A 20,605-nucleotide genomic window follows, 5' to 3' on the forward strand; every position below is an offset into this window, starting at 1 on the left:
AACTAATAAACTAAGTTTCATACCATTTATCATTTAAATCAGGTGTTTCTCAACGGGGCGATATCGCCCCCATGTGGGTTTTTTTCCATGTTGCGGAGGCAATTAGTAACAATTTATATTTTGGGGGCAAAAAACGATTTTCTGGGCGATATAGTAAAACATATTCAGAATAATTAGATATTTTATTCGTTATATCGTATAATAATTAAACAAATAATATTATAATAGTCACTAGTCCATTCAATGAAGTACGAATTTGGCGTTAGCCTTGGCCCTCAGCATTGGAATTTTGAAGTGAAGGGGGTGATACTATGTAACGGTTTTATTGAAGGGGTGATACTACGTTGAAGGGGGGTGACGATTCATTAGAGGGTGAGAAACACTAATTAAAATGTATGTTGCTAAAAATAGAAATTACTATGTAAAAACAGACAAAAACTTCACTAGTATTCAAATTTTCGGAAAAAACTTTGAATTGTTAATCAGAGAAAGCTCTCTCTACAAGTTTAATGCAAACAGCTTCAAGAAAAAACAAACCAACAGGTTTAGTTGAAGGACTAAATGAAGTTCTAGTAACTTTCAATCAAACATTAATTAATCAGTGCAGTAATGGTTGATTGTATTATTTAAATGGCACAAAACAAGGTCTCCAGCTAAACTGTCAATGAAACTTTAACTTAAAACAAGTACAAAATCCAAGGCAAGGAAATAAGATCCATTAGTATATATGGCCAGCTAAAACAATATCCAGCAATGAGTTGCATAACTTTCCTGGCAACATTTAAAATTTGTGATGGTGCTATCTGTTACGATATTTTATTATTAAAAACTTTTTACATTTTTAATCATAACAAAATAATTTTGAGGAGAGAGAGGAGTTTTATAAAAAAATTGTAATGTTAATAATGAGTAAAATTGTCATTAAGTCCAACCCTACTTGATGTGAGATAAACAATCCCCCTTTATCTCTCCCACCCCACTGAATTTTAACTGCAAGAATTTAATAGCATTCTAGAATGCTATTAAATTGCCACACAAGTGGCAAAAATGCCACACAAGCAGCAAACAAGATATGCACTGTTTATGAAGCTATATACAGCAAAAGGTGCTGTAGCTGAAAGAACTGTGCAGAAATGGTTTGCTAGGTTTAAAGCTGGTGATTTCAACCTTAAAGATCAAGAATGCCTGGGTAGGCCCTCCACCACAAATGAAGATTAAAACACTGATCGAGAATAACCCACATTATACAACACGTACATTAGTAGAAATGTTAAATATATCAAAATCCACCATCCACGAGCATTTTGTGAAGCTTGGCTACATAAACCATTTTGATGAATGGGTTCCCCACAATTTAACGGAGAAAAAGCTGATGGATCGCATTTCCATTTGCAACTTGCTCTATAAACACAACGAGGAGACACCATTTTTGAAGTAAGTAGTGACGGGGGATGAATAATGGATCATTTATAATAATGTTGAATGAAAAAGATCTTGGAGAAAGCAAAATGAACCACCTTTAGCCAACCTAAAAGTCAAGTCTTCATCCAAAGATGATCATGCTCTGTGTCTGGTGGGATTGGAAAGGGATCCTGTATTATGAGCTTTTACCAAACAATGAGACGATAAATTCAGAGAAGTATTGTTCCCAATTAGATGAATTAAAGACAGCAATTGAACAAAAACGTCCAGAAATAGCGAATCAGAAAGGCATTGTGTTTCATCAGGACAATGCACTGCCTCATGTGTGTTTAATAACTCAACAAAAGTTGTTGAATCTCAGTTGGGATGTTCTACCCCATCCAGCATATTCAGACCTCGCGCCCTCTGATTTCCGCCTATTTTGATCATTACAAAATTCCCTTAATGGAAAAAACTTCAACTCTTTGGTTGAGATAAAAATCATGTAGAAAAGTTTTTCGCCAAAAAACCTGAGAGATTCTGGAAGGACGGGATTTTCAAGTTGCCTGAAAGATAGAGAAAGGTTGTAGAACAGAATGGCACCTATATAATTTAATAAGTGTGTACTAAAACTTAAATCTGCATTTCAAGTTTCCTTCAAAAATTGGCACAAACTTTCTGGACAACCCAATAAATGTACAGGATGAAAACAACATAACACAAGAGGATAAGATCCTGAACAGATGGTGAGAATAATTCAAAAATCTGTTGAGCACCATAAAAGAAAGCCAAGACACACAAAGGACACAGGAGACAGATGATGTAAACAGACCAGTAGAAGAACTATCAGTCAACAAAGTAGAGCTTAGTATATCCAAATTGAAGAACTACAAGGTGCCAGGAAGTGATGGTATACCTATCAAGCTATTACTAAATATTTGGAATAATGAGGAGCTTCCAGGCAAATGGAAAGAAAGTATCATTTGCCCCCATCAACAACAACAAAAAGGAAGTAAAGAGCTATATTAGTAACTACAGGGAAATATCATTACTTAATACAAAATACTGTTAATGCTTCTCCTCAAACAGCTAACATCTTATACAGAAAATGTCTTAGTGAACTATCAATGTGGGTTTAGACAGAATTGATCAACCACTGGCCAGATATTTATCCTAAGACAGTTGCTGGAAAAGAAGTATGAATACAAGCAACACCAACTTCACTAAAGCATATGACAGTGTCAATACAACGAACTGTAGCAAATAATGGCTGAATTTGGAATACCCAAGAAATTAATAAAAATGACAAGCATATATATAGGAAAAAATCAATCAGCAGTGTCAGGACTGGAAACAGAACCCTTTGAGATAACTACATGACTTGGGGAGAGTGTCCTTTCCTATATTGTTTAATCTAACACTTGAAAGTTATTTGCAGATTCCAGCAAAGTAACAAAGGAGTAGAACTGAATGGTCTCCATAAAGCATTGGCATATGCAAATGATGTTTGGCTGATAAGTGCAACTCTCACAGACCTAATTGAAAAAGCACCACTGTTACTCTAAGAAGAGAGGATAAGACTGAAACTTAATGAATCAAAAAGTATCTGCTACTATCAAGAGTACATCACAGTGAGGGCACTGACAACATTAAGTTGGCGAAGTACACATTTGAGAGGGTCAACAACTTCACTTACCTTAGATCCATGGTGGACAATAACAACCCCATCACAACAGAAATTTACTTAAGGCTCCATAAGGCTAATGCATCTAATTATAGCTTGCAAAAAGTACTAATCTAAATAAGCTTCTATAAAGGTCAAGTTGAGATTGTAAGACACCATTATCTGAACAGTGCTGCTCTATGGCTGTAAAACATGGGCCCATACATAAACACTCACAATTTGTGTTCAGTGACTGAGTGTTTGAAAACAAAGTCCTCAGAAAGATCTTTGGACCCATGCAGAATAGTATAATTGGCACTTAAAGATGCACAGTGAGGAACTACATTGTATGATGTCATAGTTGTCAACTTTGCAAACTATCATACATACCTTCACTGACACAAAATGCTGACCAGGGAGCTTGAGGGTAAACAACCTATTGGACACCTTCCAGTGCAATGAAAAGAGGGACTGGAGAGGGATCTATAAAGAATGGGTAGTATACCATTCTTTGGGTAGTACTACCTAGGTGGATGCAAAAGGCACAAGACAGGGAAAAATGGAAAAAGATTGTTGAGATTGTTGCAGTGGTTAAAGGCCCAAGAGGCTCAAATAACCATTGAATGAAAACGGAGAATAAAAAAGTTCAACATTGTGTGAATTTATCATGTGATCAAAGGGAAAATGCTAGAAAATGTGTAGTTTTGGGTGAGGATGCTATAAAAAGAAAATATGGCTCAATATTGGTTGAAGAAATTCAGAAATGGGAAATGGAGATGTTAAAGATAAATCTTTGGCAGGAAGACCAACTATTAACAAGGACATGCTGACAGTTGCAATTGAAAATAATCCTAGGATAACAAAGGTCTTCATGCTCTAGTACAAAGTCCAAAAGTCAACAGTTCAAGAATTAAAAACAAATTATGATATGTAAAAAAAAAAAAAAAAAGAAAAATCACTTAAAGTTGAAACAAGGTTGGTAAACCTTACAAACCACCCAAAGCAAATTTTTATCAAAAGACAATGATTTCTGGTGAGATTGTAGGGAATTATCCATTATAAACTATTGGGAGTCAATGAACAAGTGTAACAATAGCAACAGTACTACAAAAAGCTTAGGTATCTAGGGGAAAAAACTATTGCTCAAAAAAGGGCCTGTAATAAGAAACAGAGGAGGAAATTATATTTCACCAAGACAATGTATGTCCTCGTATGGCATTTACCACCTGGAGATTAACATTCAAAATGTGAACCAATAGACATTCCATCATATTCATGTGATTTTGCTACCTCTGATTTCCATTTGTTTTAGTCTTTACAAAACTATGAAAAAGGAAAACTTTCCAGAACCAAGTAAATGTAAAAAGGCACTTTGAAGGATTCTTTGATGGTCTGGATCCATATTTCTAACACAGTGATATTCATAAATTAAAAGGAGGATGGCAAAAAGGTACTTGATAATGATAAATACATCATTAAAATAAAGCAGTTAACAAAATATAGCATTCTAAAGTTCAATAAAAAACCTAGAAAACTTTCTGGACAACTCAATAATTAAATTATACATTAAATTGAACAATTATCCAAAACATCTTAACTAAAAAAATTAAGTGAAATTAATTTGTCAGATTATCCATTTTTCAAACTATTATATATTACTTAACTTATATGCTGATGATAATATAAGCTTATAAAAACTCACTTTTTATATGCTTCTATACATTAAAAATTCTAGAACACTACATATAAATTTACAGATCTGATAAAAGTGGGTCAAAAATTACTTACGGCAGGTTTAGGCATTGGTGGTGGCACCCATTCTTTAGCAATATACTTTTTCTGTTCATACTTGGCCCTAATAAAAGCTTCTAAAGATCTTTCATAAATTAAGGAATTAATGTTCTTTAAGTTAAAAATTTAATATAAATATTTACACAGTAACCTTATTAGTTCCTATGTATAATCTAATTACACATCTTATATCTAAAATTAGTTCATGATATCTAACATTGGTAGCATGTACATTTCTGCAGCAACCATAGTTGACTACTGTTTAAGAGAAATGAATTCAAATTTGCAATTTTCAGCCAACCAGGCAACTGCAAATTATTATGAGTTATATGAATGGGTCGTACAATTGAAACAGAGGCAGCACAATTAGAAAGAGCAATAAGATTATCACAGTGATTGACATCATCTGATTAGGAAAAGAACCAAACAGATTCATCCTTTACATCTTCAACAAAAAGCAATTCTAATCTTAATAAAATCAATTCTACAGGCATTCATAATTATGAATCAACTCTACAAATTGCAAATTACTTCAGTGCTCCAATTTTCTGCAGTTTTAAATATTCATGATGACAAACATCAAAAATAGGGTCTCTCTGAGGATATATGTCCTACATGGCAGCATCCAGCAACCACAGACATGAACGTGCTTCTAAGCAGAACAGACAAACTGATTCAAGCAAATGTGTGTGTCTGGAGTAACCATGTTTAGCATGCAGCGACCACCAGATGACATTTCTACACACGCATGCAGGAAGCAGCTACCAAGCAAGTTTGATTGCCGCTTCCATTACTTGCACTTCCAAAGAAGAAAATGGCTGATTTTCTAGATAAATTTTTCGTACAGAAATGATAAATAAAATTGTGTATCTATGTCGTATGTATTTTAATTAATAATCTTTTACATAATTTAATAATTTCTGATTTTGTATAAATAAAAAGTTTTATTTTTAAAACATTACAACTTATTCTATAAAGATTCTTTATACTTGTTGCGTATCTAGTTAGTGATAACATTTACCTTTCAAATTTACCATTTTAATGCTTGTCATATTTTCCATAGTAGCATTTGACGAAGTCTTCTTGCAGCCATCTTGTAAACAACACACATCAACTCTAAACAGAAGTCATGAGTTAGAAGTGCGTACAAAAGATTCTTTCTGCCTGTGGTCTCCAAATCAAGCATACTAGACAGCAAAAGATTCTTTCTGCCTGGATGCTGCCACATAGGACGTAGCCTAACAATCCTGGGAGTTTTTTAATCCAGGAAATATCCCAGAAAATTCTTAAAAGTTTACTTTTTCCTTATTTTGTGTTACGGTTGAGAAAATTTTGCAAATAGAAAGTATAATTAACTCAAACTGTCAGAATACATTTGTATTTATTAATTTTAAGCCTCTTATTAGTTTAAATTTTTACTTGTTATGGCATGTCACAGATTGTTAATAATTAATATGTAGCTTATTTATGGCAGGAGTGAAAATTCTTTACTTGTCAGAACCTGTAATATCTTGAATAATTGCAATTATGCTGTCTTAATTTTTAATTCTGCCCAGTAGCTTCAATAACTGCATTATGTCAGGTTGTGCAAATTGGGCAAGGATAAAAAAGTGTATTCAAGTATGAAAGTTTCTTCATAAACCTGATTAATAAAGGCAAACAAAATGTTGAATTATTGGGCTATAAGTTTGATGCTGCTATTAAAGCAACCAAGATAAACAAAATCAAGCATACTAGACAGCAAAAGAAGTACTGCAATGCATTTCTAAAATAAACTAGAAATCTTTGCGGCTACAGGTGAAAAAACACAACATTATCTTTTCTTAAATGCATTAAAAATGATGCCACCAACATCAATTGAATCAGAGAGAGCATTCCAGTAACAGGAGTATTACTAAAATAAGAATCAGATTGAGTGATCAGAGTAGCGACCATCTTTGCTTTTTAAAATCTTATGAAAATTTACAATAATATTTTGTATTATGTTTTATTTAAAAAGATGAAAATTACCTTCTAAGTTAGAAGTTTGATCTAAGTTTATTTTTTATTTTAAATTTTCAACTCAATTCAAAAGGCTTTCTTTTTGTTATCAGCAGTTTCCAAACAACTTAAAATTTTTTCTATTTGTGAAAATTTCTACATAATTCAAAGGTAATTTTTAATACATATTTTACACAGCATTATTAATAATATTTTGGAGGTTGCAAAAGTATTAAATTACTTATAAAAAATAAAATACAGGTAACCCCCGTATAACACGGCACTTCTATAGCACGGATTCACTCTGACTCGGTTCGAGAATTGGGTAAAACTCTCGTACAACAGGAAATGTAATAAATTTTTACACACTTAACTAATAATAGTTCACGAAAATTATTATTTTCGTGAACTATTAGTACATTTAAGTACGTAAATTTTCTCTTTTCGCCTTCTGTCGATACAGGTGGTCTTTCTCGAAACTTGTTTCAATATTGCCAGATCGCGACGCTTCTGCTTCTGATGTTGTTGAATGTTCCCTTATTCCATACTTGCTTTATTCTTCATAAGTGCTTAGCACCATATCAGGAAATTTATAAAGACCTTTTAACTAGAAGCAAGCAATCTAAAATTACATACATTTTGCAAAAGTAAAGCATGGATCTGAAGATAATGCAGAAAAATGCTCAGAGGATAAGGATAACTTGCCAGAAAGAAAAACGCTCTCGGTTAATTAATAGTGTTTTTAGTGATGACGAAGAAAATATTGTTTAATTTATATTAATATGTATCACTTAAAAAATTTTTAATGAATATATTTATCTTAATTATGAAAATATAGTAGCATGTTTTTTAATTTTTGGAACCTAATCCTCCTTTTCGTATTAGTTCTTTGTTTCGTATTACACGGATTCGCATAACACGGCAATTTTTTGGAACGTAACTACCGTGTTATACGGGGGTTACCTGTATATAATTATATCGTTCAATTTCAAGAATTACTTTATATCTTAAAAATAATTATCCCAGGATTTCAGGAAACATCATTTTTTCCTTCTAAATCCCAGGACAAGCAAAGGACTGGGAAATGAGAAACTCTGATCAAAACATTTGTTCATTGACTGTGTACTTGCCAATGAACAAATATTGAGAACAAGCTTTTTGGTTTTGGTCATGGTTACTCTCAAAACTCAGAGGAAGTTTGCTTGTTAATGGGAATAGCTCTATAGTTGCCTGAATGACTGAAAATTGCAAAGTGTGATCATCATTTTAATTGTTATGGTAAATTATTAGATTCATGTTAAAAATCTATAAACAAATTTTTGAGTTTCAATTCACTAGCATTCAAAAAATATAGCATCAAAAGTAATTTGAATTTAAGTCAAGCTTAAAATTGATGAATTCCACTTCTATCATTTTTGACAATTTATACTTATATACAATTGTCACCATTTGAGACAGTCCATTAGCAGAGCCATTTCTATATGGCTAATAGAATTGAGTTTGTTCTTAAAATTTAATTAATTGATTTTGATTAATCTGTCATTTTACATAATGAGAGACAAGAAAATTAAAAAAATAATAAAAATTGTGGTTCTACAATTTTTATTACATTTTTTGTACAAGTTCTAGCACCCTTTTATCTCAAACCAGTGCATGCAATTTTTTTTTAAATCTTTTCTTCTATGCTAGTGAGTGCTGTTACTGATATGTTAGCAACAAGTGATTGTCATAGATGACATCCCAAAACATTATTATTGGCTTGCTAGCACTGACTCAATTCTTAGTTCAAACAGAAAACAAACTGTGCCAAGTCAAGATTTTCTAATGTCTAACAAATTCACTGTTATTTTATAGAGAAGTGCACAATACATACCTAATATGGCAACAACCTAAAGTATTGGTACAACCTACAGTCCATTGATATAAATTTTGGTTTCTATATTCAGTAAAAATTCTGATAATTGATTGTTTTAAAACTTTTTAAGACCACATCTAACAATTTTCTTCCAAATCATTTTCTTTTAACTTACAAAAAATGAAATTATTTTTCTATTAATAAAAATCTGGATTTAATTTTTATTTATCCTCTTAAGAATAAAAATTCAGGAGGTACAATAGAAATTAAGGCTGTTTGCAAAAATACTGCTATTAACTTTAGTGATGTAGACTCCTTCCCCACAGCATGGAAGTCTTTCTTCGAACTGTAAACTTAGTTTCCTCTTCCTTATGTCACCCTGTTTTTTCATATATGTACAGTAATCCAGTGTTGTTTCAGCAATTGCAAAATTGATTAGCCTGAGGATGTCCATTCAACACGGGCAAAAATGTTAGCACTTCAACATTTTTTTTTGGTTATTTGATTTTTTTGATAGATTTGTAGGAAACTATTAAACATAATTTAGGTACTAAACAGAAGATATCATTATTTTTAATAATTTTCTTTCATTCCAAATTCATTAGATATGGTAAAAATTATAACTGCAAAGCAAATGAAGTGTGATTTACCATTAATTTTTCATTTTTAAATCAAGTTACTTCTAATTATAGTAATCTTAATTAACATACATTCAAGTTTATAAAGCATCATTTGCATTTAAAGCTAATTTATAAGTTAACAACTGCTACTTTACAACTAGTTAAAAATATAAATTAATAAACACTGCAATAACCTAATAAACCAGCAACAATATTTTAAACAAAGTGAACATTTTTGCCTGTTTTCTCTCAACAGTTTTTGCCTGATGATGCCTGTTCAACAAAGGCAAAAATGTTCACACTTCATTTAAAATAGTGTTGCTGGTTTATTAGGTTATTGCAGTGTTTATTGATTATTTACATATAGAGCAAATGTAAAATTAATAATGTGTAAAAAAAATTTCTCTGAACTACTTAAAATTGAGCTTTTTTATAAGAAAAAAGATACGAATCCGTCTGTGGCCTTCTGAAATTATCTGGAAGATTGGCTTCATAAACAGCTCTGGCTTTGCTATTTCCCATTTGCTGTAGACACTATAGTTCAATTTTTTTTTTTAATTTGAATTAACAATCACTATGATGCAATAGAATGCATCATTTAAAACAAAAATTAAAAGAATACTTAAATTTTTAAAATTTACATGACTAATACAAAAATTATAAATTTTTTTTTGTATTTTGTTAATTTATCTATTGCTTAATTTCAAACAACAAAAAATTAAAATTGTACAATTTCACAACAGTAAAAGGGAAACTTAAATACATCCAGTGCAGACTACAGAAAGTAAACTGTTCCAAATGTGTACTACATGTAGTTTCAGTTAAGTGGTTTTTATTTCACAATTCTATGATCATATTAATGACTTCATTGTCAAAAACATGAAAGTAGCCTTCCAAAAGTAGCTAACCGTTTTGCTGAGAATGAAATCAATTATATTTATAATTACAAGATACACTTGACATAAAAAACTTAAGAGACTAATTGAAATGAATTATAAACTAGTTAGTGTATTATTAATTATTTTATATACTAAAAAAACAAACTTGATGTGATTTATAAGTGGAAACGATATTATAGAAATCAAGAAATACTTTAAAAATATGTAGTATTGGGTTTTATCATCAAATACAATTTATAGATTGCAACCTTTTGATGAAAAAAAATCATTCAAAAAACTTTGATACAGAGAGCATATTGTATGAATCTAAAAAAGGTGTTATAATGGTATTGAATATGGATCATGAGAGTTAGGAGTAAACCTGCCACAAGCAATGTAAATAATGAATAAAGCTTGGAATGAAGTTACACAAAGCATCAGTCCAAATTGCAAATTCCAAATGATGCCAATGTTCTATTTTGTACAAAAAATTTTTGTTATATATAATATATACAGTAGAGTGTCGTTTATCCAAATCAATTGGGACTGGGGTTGTTCGGATAACCGATTATGTACGAAAAAATATCCCATGTTGAAATTTTTCTCCATTGCGTGTCGCTTCACATTGAATTTTCATCGATGTTAAGCCTAATGTAAACTTTTTAAAATAATAATCGTGGCTATTGTATCGTTAAAAATTATTTCTTTATTTTTTACAAACAAAATTAATATATTGAAAAATATAAAAACAAAGAAAGAATTATACTTTAGAAGTTAATCGAGTATAAAAAACGTTCGATTCAGCACGACACACAGTCCTCGGAAAAACACCACACAAAAATGCCAGTGCTGCCAGCTAAAACACACACACACACACACAAACAAAAAATATATTTGAGTAGCCCAAGATATAGCCAAAGATTGCAGCGCCACAGCACTAGCAAAAATTTAAATTTGCCGAGTGGAATTCTTTCGGATAACCGACTTTTGGACAAACGACGCTCTACTGTAATTCCATTAACTTGAAAATTTGTCCCTCTAAGTTATTGAATCTATATGTACTTGATTTCAGAGAGGAAAGATTAATATAACTAACTAAAAATTTTTAGAAATTCTATAGCTATTTTTGAATATTCAAAACATGAAAAGTCACAAGTAGAGCAGATGATATAGCCATTCTGAATGAGACTACAGTCGACCCCCCTATAATTACGATTCCTATAAAACTACGAAAAAATATACGTATTTTGGAAATGTTGAGTCAGATTAGTGTAGAATCGATTAATTTTATGGAAGAAAACCTTTCAATCAGCCGTAGTCAGTAAACTTGACACGTGTCGGGCTGTGATTGGAACGACTTGTAAGAAATCGGATTCCTAATAAATTGGAACGTATCTATATCTTATAGGGGGGGGGGTCGACTGTAGTAAGAAAATTTTCTATTGGTGACAGCAATGTAAGATTAACAAAAAGGAATGACAAAATATATCTTAAAAAAAAGGTAGACAAAGTACTCGTGATGAATACTTTAACAAGTGTTGAAGTATTATGGAAGGAAATTAAGAAAAAATAGTGTTAAGACAAAAAACAGCTGCTTAACTAAATTTTTCTTGCTTTGTTGAATTATTTTAAATAAGATTTAGAATGAATACATTCATTTCTATGAGAGCAATTAGGAAGAAAGACAGCAAGTTAAAAAATTATATTAAATTATATTATTATTAATTGCTAATTTAAAAATTATCTATCTTAATTTCACAACTAATTAAAAAAACAGTTAATTATGATTACTTGGTAACAGTTTAGAGATTTAAAATCAAAAGCAAATTTTGAATTAAATATTTTAGAAACAGGTTCTGCTTAAAAAGTACTAAATTTTAATTTACCATTAAAAAATGAATGGTTTAAGATATATAAAAGTAAAAAGTGGCATCTGATAGGAAAACAAGTTTATAGAAATATTTTCATACTGCAAGATGGTGAGAAGTCAAATCATGAACATTATTGTCCAGAAAGCACAGGTTGTAGTCTGGTATGCCTGATAGCATGGCTGCCAAGATCTCCCAATCTGACCCCCTTAGATTTCTTTCTGTGGGGATTACATGAAATATGGTTTATGCAACTTTGGTCAGATCTCCAGAAGTGCATCATTGTAGCCATTACCACTGAGACAGGACATGCTGCAGCATACATAGCAGGAACTTGCCTACCACCTTGATGTTGTCACTGACTGCTGGAGTTGCACTCCACAGTCAGTGACATCATCATAGAGATGTGATTTTTCAAATGAAATCTGGCAAGTTTGTCTCAAATCTTTGGTGAACATATCTTTAACTTAATTTTTTTTATAGCCAAAATCAAATTGGATATTTTCAAGTAAAACATCCTGTATTCTCCACAGTTCTAATAAACTGAAAAGTTTGAAACCATTTAGACTTATTTGCTCCAATAAAGCAATTGAAATAGTCTCTCTTACAAGCAAAGTTGGAGTAACAAATAAATTTTATAAACATTTGCAATTCAAGATTATACAAAATAATTTCAGTAAATTTGCAATTCAATTTGCAGACCTTATCAAATAAAATAATAAAAAATAAAGTTGTCAATTTTGAATAGAAAGGGAAATTTCTAGACAAAAGTAAACAATAAAAATTGGCTTCAGGACCAAAGACAATTTACTAATTTGAACACAGAAAAAAAAATTTTAATTATTAAAAATTTTCAAAAACAAATGAATTTGAACTAGTTCCCTAAACACTAGTTCAACAGTAGTCTATACTGTTTGGCAATACACATTTTATTTTCTTTTCCACTCAATTACTTCAAGTTTAAATTTGAAAAATGTAAACTATTTTTTATCTTAGATAAAAACTACTAAAACACTTTAGTATCTTGATGCTAACATCAAACTGAAGAAGACACGATAATTTTGCACGTGTTTACAGGCCATGTGCATTTAAGAAAATTCCAAAACACTAAATTAATATACTATTGTATATTCTATTTTCTCTCTTCAAATTTCATATTTAGATTGAATTTATTACATTTAAATAATCAAAATTTCATAAAAATCTAAACATGAAATCAAAATCAATTACAAATGATTTAATCTAAATACAGTGGTGCCTCGTACAACGTACTTAATCCGTTCCAGGTGCACGTCCGTTAAGTGAAACGTCCGTTATATGAAACACATTTTCCCATAGAAATACATGTTAAAACATATAATTCGTTCTGCAGCATAAGATAACCGTACTGTACCATAAAAAATGAAAATGGAGCAGACACCGGGTAGTCAGATGTTGTGAGAAGGAGGTGGAAGAACACTTTCTTTACACATTCATACAGATACAGACTTTTTACACATTGCAGCGGATCTTTTTTATTGTTTTTTAATTGGAGTCAGATTCGGGAGAGGCTACCGGAACTTGCAGGGTCAACTTCTCTTGTTCCATCCTTTGTTTTTTGCCCGCTGGCTTCTTGAAAAACATGACCAAGGTGGTCTGTTTCTCTTTCTTCTTTAACACCTGTCGGAAATGACGGACAAAGGTGTCATCGTAGAGATCATTGATCCTGTTGGCCTCAGCTCTGTTTGGATAATGAGTGTTGGTAAACTCCTGAACCTCTCCCCATTCGACAAGAAAGTTTTTGTCAACTTTCACTCCTGATGATTTCTTGCTTTGTTTCAATTGAAATCACCTTTCTTTTTTTTTAGAAGCCATGATGCATTATAAATGACTTAACTTGCCAGATTATATAATACGAATAATTCTTTATTAAGATCACTAAACACTTCTACGAGCCACTCTCGCTCCATTTGTTTTTTACAACGTCTTTTCGTCCTGCTACCTCGGCATCTACACAATTACATTTTGTTTATTTGAATCGTCAACATATATTACATTACATTTCTACTTCAGATATACTAATAATACATTCTAATAATACTAATATATCCTAAAAATAGCAGATTGTCATTGGAAACGGCAAAAGAGTGGAAACATCATTCGCACTTGTTCGAAGAAAGTTCATTGTTCGTCTCACGTAACTGCCGAACGGAAAGTCCGTTGTTCGCAGCAAGTCCGTTGCTCGAGTCACGTAACGGTCAAACAGAAAGTCCGTTATTCGCAGCGTACGTTATATGAGGCACCACTGTATATAAAATTACTTGTGCTGAATGACTATAACCCAGAGCAAACCACTGAACCTAGAGATGAAATTTTGTACAGTACACAGTACTTTTTCATAATGTACCCTAAGAGGGATTTTTTGAAATTCTTCTGAGGGAGAGAGGGAAAGAATTAAGGCTTAACCTGAAGAACAGCTTTTACTATACTATTTTAGATGCAATTTTTTTGTTTTCAACTACGTTTAGTTTTCATTGAGTACTTAGGTGTATTAAATTGATAACATTTCAGGCAATGTTATAAATATTTTTATATATTTCGATTTTTTAACCAAATGTTCAAACTGTTTTAAATTCTAATTTGTTATTGTATTTTGGTTCAATTATAGAACGATTGTAAACATTCTATAAATTGATCAAATTGAAAACAGTTCGTTTGATTCTCAGCAATTCTCATCATTCTCAGGGGTAGGTGTTATATAACAATTACTATGGTTTTAATCTTCTGAAACCGTGTTGTCTTATTCCTTTGATTCACTAACACAAAGTGTGTTTCTATTTCAACACTTGGCAATATTCCATCTTCATTCAGTTGATACTGTTATGAGTACAATAACATGTTTCGGGCACTACCCCTCCTCAATCAACTAAATATCAAAATATTATACATAAATCCATTTTTCTATTATAGCTTAACATAGAAATTATTTTAATATTAAATCAATAATTCTTTTCTCGTGACGTACCATAAGCACTTTTTCAGCACAGAAAGCATACACATTCATAAGACTGTCGTACTATTATATATCCAGTTTTTATCTTTAGCATTCCTACAAATTTTATAAATTTGCATTTTATTTTACATATTATATAAAACTAAGTTTCACTTATTATTACATACCTTTAAATTTTTGGATGTTCTTTTTACAATGATTTTACAAAGGTTTTACAAGTGGTAATTTTACTCAATTATTTGTCTGTAAATTAGGAGCAACTTGTAAATATGAATTATGTAACAGAAGGTATTTTACCGATACATAAATTTGTTAAAAGTATGTATCTGGAAAATTATTTCTTTAAAAGATATTTCAATTGTTTAAGATTAAAATTCTTTTAAAAGGGTTTTTGTATTTCCAGCACACAAATTAAAAAGAAAATTTTTAGGTTGATAGACTTTCAAGAGAGTCTTTTACAAATGGATCACATTTACAACTTTTACACTTATACGACACTGGTGCAGTGCTTGCATCCAGTCATAATGTGGATTTTGTACAATTTACATAATTTGGCAGAATACAATTATTTATTTTTCATTTTACATGCTGTAATTTTATTTAGTTTAGTCTATTTTAATATCAATATAATTTATTAATTATAGAATATTTGACCAGTTTTCACTTATTTTAAGACTTAAATTTTATTAATACAATTTTTGGTTTTAAGGATTTCAAAACTTTCTTTGAATTTTCTATTATATGTATTTTTTTCCCTATGGAGATCTTGACTGAGGAGGGACAGTGCCCGAAATGTGTTATTATACTCATAACCGTATCAACTGAATAAAGATGGTATATCGCCAAGTGTTGAAAGAGAAAAACACTGTTAGTGAATCAAAAAAATTACTATGGTTGTTGAAATACTAAATATAAAATGGGATTTGCTTGCAAAATCTGCACAGGCAAAGTCACAGGTAACAGCTAGTTATTATATTTGAATCAAGCACACTTTTTAAAAATTAATTTATACAGTACATTCCAGTTAATTAGGACCACTATTTATTTGGACATATTACTTTTTGTTTGTCTTTCAATATAATTGAAAGCAAATTTATTTATTTGGGACTTCGTGCTACTTTATCAATACAGCATATAAAGTACAGTATGTATTGAATGTGAAAAACAAATTACAAGAGTTAGCTGCAAAGATGGTTCACACAAATTTCAGAGCTGCATATGTATGATTATTGCGAAAGAAAACTGACAGGAAGTAAAATTTAAGAGGGCTCATGGTGAAAAAATAATGCTGACACCAAATGCCAAACAGTGGAAATCAACTAAGTTGCCTAAATTTCTGCAAAAAATTAGTCCTGATCAAATCTACAGTGTACATGAAACAGGGCTGTTTTACCATGCCAACCTCAATGGTTCCCAGAGTTTTAAACATGAAATACTGTCAGGTTAAAAACACCTGATGAATAGCATTACCATATAGTGCTTCTGTAATGTCAGATGATAGTCATTAAAAAGCATTTTAAGCCTCAGTGCTTTACAGATCTTAGAATAGACTGGTAAACAGTTGATTATTATGCCAACAAAAATGCACGAACAACTTTCAATATTTTTCTGAAATGGCTTATGAGTTGGGATGAATAGCAGAAATAGTCAAACAGTTCTGATATTCTTGGACAACTGCTGCTCACTCTCATGTTGAATGTTTGAAAGAAAGACATTCATCTGTAGTTTCTTCCAGCTAATATATATCCTTGATACAACTACTGAATACGTAAAGTCTGCCAACAGTGTGTGATTGTCAGGATGATCAAGGTCAAGATCATGCATGGGCATGAAATATACACAGATAGACTTACCATTTACTTTTTCCCATTTAATAAAATATTAAAAGTTTTCTTACAAAAGTTTCTACATCCTTGTCACTACAATTCTCAAAAAGAAAGTCTAGTAAAGTCCAAATGTCCAGTTAGATGTCTTTAGTCGGGCCCTCATTGATGGTCTGCAAGATTGACAGCCCCAGGACTCGTTAGCATGTTATTAACCTTGGATATAACAGTTCTTGGAGAAAGAATAAACTTTGGAGAGAGAGAGAAAGAATAATTCTGGGAGATAGAACAACGGAACTTGAATAGTGGATCTTGGAGAAGAACAAATATTGGAGTAAACATCATCATGTCCTTGAAACATGTTTCATAGGATTCTCCCCCTATTCCACATTCCGAATGGTCTTCTCTCATCTCCCAGTGACAATTCAAAAAAACCTCTCAGGGCTTGGGAAGTCATTATCAACACTTAACCCAATCCTGATCATTAAAATTCCTCTGAACTTTGATATTTTCCCCATAATTCTAGCATTTTGTTTTCTGTTTTGATGAAAAGAACTTTTATTGTTAAATTGTTAACAATAAAAGAACTTTTATTGTTTTAATTTCAAAAAGGTGAGAACTTAACTGTCCCACCAGATATTTATCAATAACAAAATTGATTTCTTTCCAGGACCTCACAGATATGGAAATCTCAAAAAATAAAAAAATTAAAACTATTGCAGAAAGCTAGGACAATACATCTTTGAAGCAATTGAAGAAAGTATCTTATCTACAAGAGTAGATGAAATTAGTTCCAAAATTACTATTTTACAAGCAATGTAATGTGCCACTGGTAGTAAAAAAGCTATAGCACAATTCAAAACTGCTTTTCTCATTGTGTCTTTAAGACTTCAGAACAAGAAATGACATATGACTGATAATGAAATTGCCTATGGACTACAAAATGTTATTCACAAAGAATTTTTATAAATTGATAACCACCTTCCATGTTGCAATGAAAATAAGGATTGTGTAGATGCAATTATTGAACAAGTTATTTCAGGAAAACACCTAAAAATTGATAAGGTTAGTAATGGAGACAATACTCCTGATCAAGGATTAGCAACTAGGAAGCTAAAAAATTTATTTTTTAAATAAGACAAATATTTCATACTAGCTGTTACCCGCAACTTCGTCCGCAGAGGTTTTGCAAGCAAACCCCATTTACATTCAATATTTCAATAACCATAGTAATTGTTAGGTCTATATAACACCTACCGCTGAAAAGAATTGCCGAGAATCAAACGAACCACTTTCAATTTGATCAATTTTCAGGAGCATTTACAATCGTTCTATAACCGAACCAATATGCAATAACAAATTCAAATTTAAAATGGTTCCAACATTTTTAAAATTGAAATAGATAACATTTCAGACATTGTTATAAATATTTTTATCAATTTAATACACCTAAGTACTCAATGAAGACTAAATGTAGTTGAAAACAAAAATCACATCTAAAATAGTAGAGTAGAAGCCGTTCTTCCAGTTAAGCCTTAATGCTCTCCCTCACCCTCCGCGGGAGAATTTCTAAAAATCCCTTCTTAGTGTGCATTGCTATGACTTACCCTACTAAAATGCACATAAAAACAAAAAATCACATCTAAAATAGTACAATAGAAGCCGTTCTTCCGGTTAAGCCTTAATGCTCTCCCTCACCCCCCTGCGGGAGAATTTCTAAAAATTCCTTCTTAGTGTGCGTTTCCATGACGTACCCTAACTGTCTACCAAATTTCACCCCTTTAGGTTAGCAGTCTGCTCTGGGCAATGATGAATCAGTGAGTGAGTCATTCAGTCAGTCAGTCAGGACAAGCAATTTTATGCTTGTCCTGGCTGACTGACTGAATGATAAAAGCCCTTCGGGGGGGATTTTGACACGTATATTATATAAAAACACGTGCGTATTTGAATGCAGCGTTGTGTCAAAGTTTCAAATGAATTGGTAGGAACAAATGAACATTACATTTTTATTTATATAGACAGATAGAAGATGGTCTGTTTTAGTTCATTTTCACAGAAAAGCAAACTTAGGGCGTCATACTTGTAGCACCATCTGTTGGACATAAAAGCCTTAACCATAGATGATATCATTTAATTTATATGAATGTTTAACGGAATAATATACAGCCTATGTCCACCCTGAGGTTCCATTCTAAATATTGGTGAAAGAATTTTTGAAATCGGATGAGTAGTTTCGGAGATTACCTGCTGCAAACAAACTTACATACATACAAACATTATCTCTTTATAATATTAGTATAGACAAGATGGAAACAAAGGAAGTTCCATTTCTACATTGGATGCCTGTGCCACTTTTGCATAGTATAAAGAAAATGCATCAAGATATGCTCAATAAATTTCTGCAAAAATAATTGGTTCTTTTTTGTTTAATGATTATATTTTAATTGTTATTTTTGAACTTGAATTTATTTACATATATGCATTCACACTGAACATTAATTATATTTTTCAATAAATAGTCTGCCTGTATCTCATTTAGCTTAAATTTTCTGTTGTTTTCCTAAAATTCACTTAATCGAAACAGCCACTTAACAGGGACAAATTAGTCAGGTCCAGATGTGTCCCAATTAAGCAGAATCAACAGTATGAATTTCAAGAACAGCATGTTTGAATTTCATAATTTGAATTAACCAGATTCAATTAATGCATGGAAGTATAGTCATCACTGAAATTGCTTACCTTCATATTATTTACTTTGATATACTAGTCATGTACTATTATAGTTTTAAAAAACACCTAATTTAATTGAATAATGACAAACTCATTCTTTAAAATTAAATAATCACACATTAAAAAACATGATAAAATCCTAGTTTTTGTATATATGAATGATAAAACACCATAAATATCATTTAAAGAGATACAAAATTAAAGCATAATTTTTTCCTGCATCAAAAGTTTAAACTATCATCATTATGAAAAAATTTACTTGTTTAAGTCTTCAATTTTTCTATAATTAAAATTAGAAAAAAAAAAAATCATAAACAATTTAATTTCAAATATCAACTAAATTAAAACTAAGTAATAAATCTTTTGTTAATTAACAAAACAAAACTCATCTACTTGATTTTCTAAAATTAAAAAAATGTTAAATTGAAAAGCTAATGAAATTTTTTTACTTACTGCAACTTGCTCAGGAGTCCATGTATCAAGATTTACAGATTTTACTTTAGATATATGCACACCTAAATTTCTATGTATTCCTGCACATCGTATACACAAAAATATGCCAAGATTCCATGATGCCCATCTTGGTCCTATTAAAATTTACAAAAATTTTACAGAATGCAAAGCTACAGCATAATAGAATATATATAAATTTTAAAATATATTGATTATATGATGAAAAACTCAATGTAGCAGAGTTTATCCAAAATGAATGAATGACAATAGCTAAGTTCACCCTAAAACTATATTAGGAACAGCACAGTAGCACATTTTTTCAACTTGTACATTACACTAAATAATGGACATATTAGTGAACATTTATACATAGCAAAAATATTGGTCATTCTTTGTACTGACAATCAGATCTGCACTGTTTCAAAATCTCTACATTTAGACTCTTATTAGAATTTATAAGAAGATCTAACACATACTGTACCAATATTTTGGTACAGTATGTATTAGATCTAATAATAATAAATGTTTGTACAGTATTACACAGAGAAAGT

At 31.1% G+C, this 20,605-nt stretch overlaps 1 protein-coding gene across 3 annotated transcripts in view; it reads right to left on the reverse strand.

The window, feature by feature from the left end:
* LOC111639334 (stromal membrane-associated protein 1-like) overlaps positions 1 to 20,605 on the reverse strand; it is a 38,812-nt gene that overhangs the window by 14,508 nt on the left and 3,699 nt on the right. For all 3 annotated transcript variants that reach the window (XM_023385193.1, XM_023385192.1, XM_023385194.1), the window contains exons 2-4: positions 20,055 to 20,188; positions 9,759 to 9,844; positions 4,853 to 4,940 (exon numbers count right to left, since the gene is read on the reverse strand). In XM_023385193.1, coding sequence (XP_023240961.1) covers positions 4,853 to 4,940; positions 9,759 to 9,844; positions 20,055 to 20,188 — 308 coding nt within the window. The remainder of the gene's footprint in view (positions 1 to 4,852; positions 4,941 to 9,758; positions 9,845 to 20,054; positions 20,189 to 20,605) is intronic.

This window comes from Centruroides sculpturatus, unplaced genomic scaffold, assembly GCF_000671375.1.
Source record: "Centruroides sculpturatus isolate CEXI.00-Female unplaced genomic scaffold, Cexi_2.0 scaffold1250, whole genome shotgun sequence".
NCBI classification, from domain to species: Eukaryota; Metazoa; Arthropoda; class Arachnida; order Scorpiones; family Buthidae; genus Centruroides; species Centruroides sculpturatus.